The 9,706-nt window shown below is 33.4% G+C and overlaps 1 protein-coding gene across 1 annotated transcript; it reads left to right on the top strand.

Annotated features, from left to right (window-relative positions):
- The first annotated feature begins 5,205 nt into the window (after positions 1 to 5,205).
- LOC142630762 (uncharacterized) lies at positions 5,206 to 9,191 on the top strand. The gene is made up of 5 exons (XM_075804804.1): positions 5,206 to 5,536; positions 6,641 to 6,745; positions 7,641 to 7,896; positions 8,117 to 8,194; positions 8,678 to 9,191. The coding sequence occupies exons 1-5, from the start codon at positions 5,498 to 5,500 to the stop codon at positions 8,800 to 8,802; spliced, it is 603 nt and encodes a 200-aa protein (XP_075660919.1). The 5' UTR covers positions 5,206 to 5,497; the 3' UTR covers positions 8,803 to 9,191.
- The last annotated feature ends 515 nt before the right edge of the window (positions 9,192 to 9,706 follow it).

The following is a 9,706-nucleotide window of genomic DNA, read 5'->3' as shown; positions in this document are numbered from 1 at the left end:
ATTTATGTCCTTTCATGTACTATCTATGAAAAGAGAAGAAAAAAAACAAGTAACAATTAAGGGGTTTTTAAGGAAATAATAATATTTAATTATAATTATTGAAAATAACTTTGTGGTAAAAAAATTTGGGAAAATCACTTCTTTGAGAATTTTGTATTGAAAACATGATTTTAAGCATTAAAATTTCAATTTTTGCATTGTAATCATGTTTCCAAAACTAATTTTAGCTACAACACATTTTGCACTCAAATTATATTTTGAAAACACAATTTCAATATACACACATTTTACATTGAAATTGTGTTTTGGAAACATGATTTCATAGTGAAATTTGAAATTTTAATGCCTAAATAAGAGGCTATTCTCCAAAATAACATTACAAAAGAGCTATTTTTAATAATTATAAATAAATAATTTTTTTTTTCCACACAAAAACCCCAATGTCAAAGTGATGCAATTATTTGAGATCTAAGATTCTAAATGAGTGATCACCCTCCTTAATTTCACATTGGCATAATAATCCACCTATTCAACAAAAACTTGCGCGACAGTGCACCATCAAGGAAAAGGGCCAACATCAATGAAAAATGTGATTTTTTTTGTGTGCCACTGCCATCACCCACAAACTTTTCTAATTTGATTCTCAATTCTGAATAGAAACGATCTCTCTCATCACCCACAATGATAGTCTTCCTTAGTATGGCATAATTTGGTTGTCACGTTTTTATATTTGCTGTCATATTGGTCTATGTCGTCATCTCACTTAAGAAAAATATATATTCTTAAAAACTTAAGGCTTGTTTGTTAATGCTATTTAAATAACATTTTTCGTTGTTTAAACAACACGACACATATTTCTACAATACTTTCTCACTCACACGTATTTTCACAATATTAAATAAATATTACTAGAACAACATTACTATATAGGTCCTTAACCATCGTCGATTACATAAGAGTTTGCTAGTTACAAAGGAGTTTTTCATAAGTCCATAAATTAGATGACCACAAAAACCAAAAATGGCAAAAAGCTTAAAAATATAAAGAACCAAATGAAAGCCTAAATATAGGACAAATTGAAAACATGCAAAAATAAGCATATATATATATAGAGAGAGAGAGAGAGAGAGAGATGGGTTCAAGTTACATCTAGTGTAACTCTTTAAGAGTTACATCTTTTTTAAACTGTTGAATTTAAGTAAATCCAGCAGTTAAAAAAATACCATCATTATTACAAATATTCTTATTAAAATCTCATTAATTACCTTTATTTATTACATTCTAAACATATCTTTAAACCCAAAAATGTTTGACATCTGACTCTCTCTCTCTCTCTCTACTTTTCTCTCTCTCTCTCTCCTCCACCATTGTTCCACTTCTATAGGTTGCCAGAAAAAAAAAAGGCGAACAATGAGCAAGGTAGATAGAGTAGGTATGTGTTTTGTGGCTGTACTTGCACGCTGCAGTTCATAATTTCCGTAAGTGTTTCCACAATCCAAATAAAGCATTATTTGTCTTGTTCTCCATTTTTTTCTACGCCCAGCATTAAAATTTCTTCGATTGAATGCGATTGTCCTATTGTCCGATGATTGTCATGGAAATCCAAGGGAATAGAAAGAGAGGTGTGTTATAGCTAGGCTGAAGTGAAGGAATATGTTTAGTCCCAAATGAGAATATATAGAGAAAATTTTACCAGTCTTTTGAAATTTTACTCATCTTTTAACATAGTGATTAAAAACATGATTTCAATAACGTAGGACTGTGTGTACGGCAAGTGTAAGAAATAATGTAGGACTCATTATTCCTTGGCAATGGCTGTTCGACGATTGATGGTTGCACGCTATGTGGACATAGGCTGAGGTCATTGCTGAGGTGAAAGCCTTCGTGTTGGCACTTGGTAACTCTATTTCTATTTGTGACGTCTTTGAATTAGCAAGGTCGCAAGAGTAGAAAATGGCAACTTTTTTTTTTTTTTCTACCTGTAGAGATGTAACAATTGTGGAGGAGAGAGAGAGAGAAAGAGCCAGATGTCAAACATTTTTTATTTTAGAAATATATTTAGAACGTAATAAATAAGAATAATTAATAAGATTTTAATAAAAATATTTGTAATAATGATGGTCTTTTTTTAACCGTTAGATTTATTTAAATCCAACAATTTAAAAAATGTATAATACATCAGGGTAATTTGAACTCACCTCATATATACTAGCCTCTGAGCACGCGCTCACATGCGTGCCACGCGTGCTCGGAGGCTCTTCTATTTTTTGGGTAAGGGTTAATCTAGAGCATTTATTATAATTTGAGATTATTATATTTTCCAATCACAAAAAAAAAACTAGGGGTGTGATGAGTATTATGTGCGGTAAAATAATTTTTCATCACACCCCTAGGTTTTTTTTTTTTGTGATTGAAAAATGTAATAATCTCAAATCATAATAAATGCTCTAAATTAACCCTTACCTAAAAAATAGAAGAGCCTCTGAGCACGCGCGTGAGCGCGTGCTCAGAGGCTAGTATATTACTATTTAAGTGACTTTCTTTGAATCCAAATAAGGGAAGCTCCTTAAATAATAGTATAGATATATATATATATATATATATATTTCAAAATAAAAATCTTATATATACTAGCCTCATCACACGCACTTCTTGCAATGAGGCTTATATTTGCAATTTAACTCCCCATCAAATAGAAATTTAATTTCAAATTTTAAATTAAACATAACTCCCACAATCCTAATCACTTTTGATATGATTCTTATCCTCAAATTCAAATTTTAACTAAACATAACTTCCAAAATCTAATCCCTTTTTGTATGGCTCTTATTCTGAGATTATTACGTTGATACTCATGAATTGTTGCTCTTGGATATGAGACTTATATTTGCAATCTCGCTGGAAAAAATTCTCATCCCATGTGGCCGGTAATTTTTATTTTATTTTCTTTCTCTCACTTTGAAACAGTACTCTCTTTCACTCGCTTAAAATTACATTTCCTTTGTTTCCTGTTTGGCTAACGAGAAATGTGGAAAAATAACCAGAGCTCTGTTTGTCATTCCAACGCATGGTTGCTAAGGTAGTGCTTTGTCTCACCGAATTATCAATTACTCTGGTTATTTCTTCTTCTTTTTTCTTTTTTACGTTTTTGGGTTTTGAAAATATGGCTTTTTCTTATGTGTTCTGTTCTGTTCTGTTATGTGTAAGCGGGATTGAAATTGTGGGGATTTTAATCTTTGCTCAAGCTTTTTAATTTTGATTTTTTTTTTCTTTTTGTGTGCTGTGTGATTATTACAGAGGACTATGCTTCTTTAGAAAAAATTAAAAGAAATGACAAAATGTTAGCGGTGACTTTTGATCGAAGTTATTTCATGACTTCACCGCAAAAAAGTAGAACTGAGCAATGTTAGCTACTGAATCGTTTTATTTTTTGGATAGCAATCCTTTGAGTCTCTTCAATCTTCATCATACCAACTTTCTTTTCTCACTTTTTATTCTCCCTTCTATATTTTATCTACAATCTAAACCAATGCAATTTATTTGGCTGGTGAGGATTAATATTTGTGACGTTATCTGTTTGAAGATCTAAACCAATGCAAAACAATGTTGATATGGAGCAGGGGACATTTGAGATCGACATGGGTGTAAGTTGTTCATAATTTAACACTTATTTATATGGAGGAGGGGACACTGCAGTTTGATATTTTTGACGTTGCGTGTTTGAAGCTTTATTAGCTGTGTGTGACATATAGAAACTTTACCCAAGCATGGGTAGGTTTTTCATTTTTTCTATTTTTCTAAATCAACGATTTGTTATTATTTTTCTATAGAAATAGTGGAAGTTTGCTTTGTTCTGCACGTTCAAAACCATATTGGACTTTTTGGAATGTTAAAAAGGGTTGTTGGGAAAGGAAAGAGTAGTGTTGATGGGCTAGAGTCGTAATGTTTTTGATGCGGAGCATTTGGAATGAGGGAAAAGCCTGATCTCTTAAAGGGATTGAGCTGTCCCTCCAATAGCTTAAGATTGTATGTGTCAAATTATTTTTCCAGCTCTCAGCAAGCAACATTTGATTAACCTATATCTTTACAGAATTTCCTCAGATTTGTATTTGATTTAGGTACTTGATGACAAGTAAAGCCAAATTTTTGTCCAAAGAAAACCATGTGTGATATTGATGGATGGGTAAAAGAGTAATTTAAGTAATGTTGTTATGTACTCAAATTAGAGTTAACTAGCCTCTGAGGAGAGAGAAATTAGAGTGATGTACTCAAGTTTCTCTGAGGAAAAACTGTCCAAAGTGGGGTTCTAAAAACCAGAGGAGAGAGAAACTTAGATGGAAAAACTGTTTTTTATTTATTTTATTTTATTTAAAATTTAGGAGTTTTTAAATTAGTAATTTTATATGTTTAATCATGTTATTTAAACCTGTTAAAGATGTGAAGTTGTGGTTACTTTAGACATCTAAATGTATAAGTGCAAACAAGGAAAGTCATTTAAATAGTAATATACTAGCCTCTAAGCACGCGCTCACGCGCGTGCTCAGAGGCTCTTCTATTTTTTGAGTAAGGGTTAATCTAGAGCATTTATTATAATTTGAGATTATTACATTTTTCAATCACAAAAAAAAAAAAACCTAGGGGTGTAATGAAAAATTATTTTACCGCACATAATACTCATCACACCCCTAGGTTTTTTTTTGTGATTAGTAATTTTATATGTTTAATCATGTTATTTAAACCTTTTAAAGATGTGAAGTTGTGGTTACTTTAGACATCTAAATGTATAAGTGCAAACAAGGAAAGTCATTTAAATAGTAATATACTAGCCTCTGAGCACGCGCTCACGCGCGTGCTCAAAGGCTCTTCTATTTTTTGAGTAAAAGTTAATCTAGAGCATTTATTATAATTTGAGATTATTACATTTTTCAATCACAAAAAAAAAAAAAAAACCTAGAGGTGTGATGAAAAATTATTTTACTGCACATAATACTCATCACACCCCTATGTTTTTTTTTTGTGATTGGAAAATATAATAATTCCAAATTATAATAAATATTCTAGATTAACCTTTATCCAAAAAATAGAAGAGCCTTTGAGTACATGCGTAAGCGCGTTCTCAGAAGCTAGTGTATATATATAATAAAAATAAAAATAAAACTCCTCCCAGTAGAGGACATAAGAGTCATTCAAGTAGAAGGGAAGAGCAATTCAGTCATTTCAGCCTCCAAGTTCCACCGTGCCACCTCACTGAGAGAACCGCAATGGCGGTACAGTATTGAACACCGTGTACCACCCTCTCTCACAGTCATCGTCCATCAATAGCTTCCTGTTTGGTTACAAAGAAAATGAGGGAAAACTCAAAACTTTGATCATTTCCATTTTTCCATTCTTGGGTCTATTTTATTTTCCTATTATTTCTCGGCTACCAAACAGTTTCGTTGGGTCCTTAAATAAGAACCCCACTTGTAGAATTTGTGTGGAAAGCATCTTTTTGATCATGGAAGCTCCTGAAAATTCTGAAGAAACTGTCTCAAATGTAAGAATCTCATTTCTCTCATTTTTTTCTGCTAAACTTGAAATTCTGAATAGTCAGTGCTTAAACCCTCGATTAAACCCTGCTATCTGTGAAAATCTTGATTTCTCACCCAAGTTTTGAACTTAAATACCTCAGCTCTCTGTTGTTTTGTTTGCAAACTCGCTTCTTTTCGGTGCTGTTGTTGTTGTTTTCTTCTTGGTGTTCAATTTGTAGATCAAGTTTGATAATTTGTGCTAATCTCTTTAGCTCAACTTTGGTTACTTTTGTTTCGGATATCTCATAAATTTTGTAACTTTATAGTTTTGGAAAGTTTTCTGTATCGATTTGTGATCTGGGTCAATCACTATCCTCCATCAGCTGGTGTGTGCATGTAATTTTGGACTAGAATTGAATGGAGGAAAATTGTGCTTTAACAAAATGCCCAGGAATTAGTTGAAGGCAGAAAACAAATTTAAATTCTCTAAAGATCACATTTTTGTTATTGAACAAGACTTGAATTAAGATGCTGTCCTTTTCATATAGCCTAAGGTGGTCAGGAGATTTTGATCGTTTGATATTTGTTGTTGAGGTCATTTTTCAACTGAATTTGTTGTGAGTTTCATACCATTCCAATCATAGAGGTTTTCAAAGTCTCTTTAAATGTAAATTCGCTAGCATACTGGTTTACTTGTTAATTTGTTTGGTTTGAAGATACCAAGCACTCTATGCCTGATCTCAAGTTATTCTTTTTCCAAACTTTATTGGACTGGCTAACTGCCTTGAGGAATCTTTCTTTATTTTCTATTGTTGATTTATTAGATTTATGCAACTTTTGTAACTGATTGTTTCACCCCAAAATCTGTTTCCTGTATACTTGGGTGATTCCTTTTTCTGATATATATCTTTTATTATTTATCAAAAAAAAAAAATTGTTAATTTGTTTGGTTAGAATTGATTGTTCTACATCAGTCATAGCTAGGGGAGTAAAAACTATGTGGGGATTCTCTATCTTTCTGTGTTCTTTGATTTTACATGTATGCCTCCATGATACATAAACAACGCTATTTATGGAATCATTGAATATTTCAAATATTGAAAGGCTAATCTCATCTTCTCCCTGATCAGTATACTCCAAGGATGGCTGGAACTGTCAATTGGGGCACAGCAACTGTCATTGGAGTGTTTGCAGGCTTGTTATATGGAGGCAGTAGGGAGGCATCTGCTTCTGTTGTAAGTTTGTACTAAAAAAACTGCTAAGAGTGCATTTTTGTAATAACTGAGCATGTTTGATCAACTGAACCGTCTAAAAGTCTTTCTCTATCCTGCTCAGACATGATTAATTTACCAAGTATGAAGACAAGAGTTGGTAGGAAAAGTAGACAGATTTTGATATTTCCTTATCGAGATAACTATGTAAACTGCTAAAAATTATGAGAGATTAACAATTTGTACCTTATTGTAATCTATAAATTGGTACAGATGTGTGTGGCATCTTTGTACCCTCTGCTACAACCATACTGGCCAATGGTGCATGTTATGCCTGTGGATTATACTCTCATAATTGGAATTGGAAAAACATGGTTGGTATTATGGTGGATCAGTTGTAGGCAAGGTGGAAAGTAATGGCTTTCATTTATGTATAACCTTAAAAATGCAAGAGGCTGGACCTAATCTTCTTAATAAATAGTATATATGTGGTTTATTTATAGCATTTTGGGGGGGGGGGGGGGGGTGTTTATTTTGCAATTAGTACTCTGTATGCATTTTCTACTCTGCATCATCTTTTGTTGAAGTCATTCACTTATGAATAACTTCCTTTAATTCCACCTCTCTTCAACACCCCCCCATCCCCCACAAATAAAAATAAAAATAAAAAGGAAGAAGAAAGAAGGAGAAATCCAACCAAAAGACAAGAGAAAGAAAAGAAATACACAAATTCATGGAAAATGGTACTGGTTTCTGGGTTTAACAGTTTAAACTTCCCTATAATTTGCTAGTACTTTTCGGATATTGTATGTTTTGAGACAATGAACTTTACTTTTCATCCAAATGGTTTTCATTTTTTCTAAGACATATTTCAATCATATTTGATGACACTTGTGAGGACTTTGCATCGTTTTGGCAGAGCAAGGATGCAGAGGTAATGTTGAAGCTAGGGAGCACAGCAGATAAACGTGAGCAGCATCGACTAATGAGAGATGCAATGGAAAAAAGATTTGTACGAGTCGCTCGTGGCTCCATAATTGGTGGAGTACGCCTTGGAATGTTCACTGCCGCATTTTACAGTTTACAGAATCTGCTTGCAGAGAAACGAGGTGTGCATGATGTTTTCAATGTTGTTGCTGCTGGTTCAGCCACTGCTTCGACATTTGGTCTAATTAGTAAGAATTCAGAAACTCTTGCATCTGATGTTCTCACCAACTGATCCTGTCATTTTGGTTTAGAATATTTATACAGTCACTTTATAGTTCCTCAAATATTTTCCAAGTTTTGCTGTCTATTATTTTGTTATTTTGAAGTTTAATTCCTTAAATATCTTAAAGAGGTTGATGAATTGTTGTCTACTTTGTAATTAACTTCTCCTTCTATTTCATATATTAGTGCCAGGATCACTCCAATGGCGTGCAAGGAATGTTGCGCTGGGTTCAGTTTTGGGAGCAGCAATATGTTTCCCTCTTGGTAATATATTCGATCCTTATATGTAATTACTGATCCTTCAATTAAAACTACTAATATAACAGTAAATGAAAATGTTGTGGCTGTTTGGTTATCTGATGGATATCAAATCAGTACAATCACTACACTGTCTTTCACATAATTTTTGAACTCAAGCTGGTAGAGTACCCCAGTCTTCATTCACAATGACCAAGACAACCTTAAAGTTATTTAGTGAAATGCTGGTAGCTAAATAAAAATAAGCATAACAGTTAAAGTATATTGGAGTCATTTTAATAACAATAATTGTTATCTCTTAAAAGGGATCTTAGTCACCTAACCCCACTTTAGCAACATGCCCAGTCATGTGAGTGCAAGTGTTAAAATTACATTTTTTAAGTTGGACAGAATAACTTGAAGCTCTAAATTACAATGATGAAAAATTGATAGCATGAGTTCAACAGAAAGTGTAGAACTTGCGAGTAAAAAGAAAGTGTTTTGTGACAGGTTGGCTTCAGCTGAAGCTTATAGAGAAAGCCAATGAAGGAAATGTGGCTGCTAATCCTGTTTCAGAAGCAAGTGGTGGTGTTGGTGCAGCAATAGAGAGGCTCGAGGGAAATTTGAATAAATAAAACAAAATAATTTGGATGGGCCAATCTAGAATTTTCCATGGAAGGTGGAGGGATCAAAAGTAAGACATATGGGCTAGCCCCCAAAAGAGATCTAATGTTGTTCTCTTGTATCTAATTTTCTTTTTCAGTGCTTCCCTTCAATTGTGAGACTGAGAATATCACTCAAAAGCTTGGTTACGTGAGAGTATATTTTTGGCTGAATAGAATTTCCCTTAGGTTGATCTTTGAGATCATATGCCATTTTTGTTGGTGATGATGTTCTTTATGTCATATACCCAAATAATAGGCAAATCAACATTTTAGTTTCTCCGTTTTCTTATTAGCTATTCATTTATATATCTTAGTGCTTGCAAGAAATGTAACTTGTGGAGACCAAAAAGGTGTTTGGGTTAGACAAAGACTAACAAGGTTTAAATGCCTCTTGGGTGGCATTAATAAGCCCTTCTTCTCGTGTCTTTTTAATTACTTTTTTTCATTTTTGTCTAGATTTTCTTAGTATAAATTAGCAATATCTGAAAGGAAATCTTCAATGAAGTGGTTTGCTGGGGCCTTCAGCCTTTAAGTGACCTGCGAGGGCCGCCTACGCATATTTAAGAGAAGAACCACTACTAATAGCTCCCATCAATGCATGAAAGCGCCTGAAATGGTGGGATTTGTCGGGCAGAGTTGATGTTGAGCTTATAACCCTTTTTTCGATTTTCCTAATGAGAAAACAGAGGAGGGTGGTCAGTTGTAAAGTTCCTCTTTGACGCGATTATGGTAATCCATATCTGCTGAGAAACTAATACCTGAGAACCTGCATGAAGGATCATAGGCACTTCCTCTTCATAACTTTAAAATGAAGACACGAAGGACATGGTTAATTCTTGTGTATGTTATTCTCTTGGAAGCTGATTATGTATAT

The sequence above is a fragment of the Castanea sativa genome, chromosome 4, assembly GCF_040712315.1.
Source record: "Castanea sativa cultivar Marrone di Chiusa Pesio chromosome 4, ASM4071231v1".
Lineage (NCBI taxonomy): Eukaryota > Viridiplantae > Streptophyta > Magnoliopsida > Fagales > Fagaceae > Castanea > Castanea sativa.
Note: the sequence above shows the minus strand (reverse complement) of the source record. Positions and strands in the feature narration are given on the sequence as shown.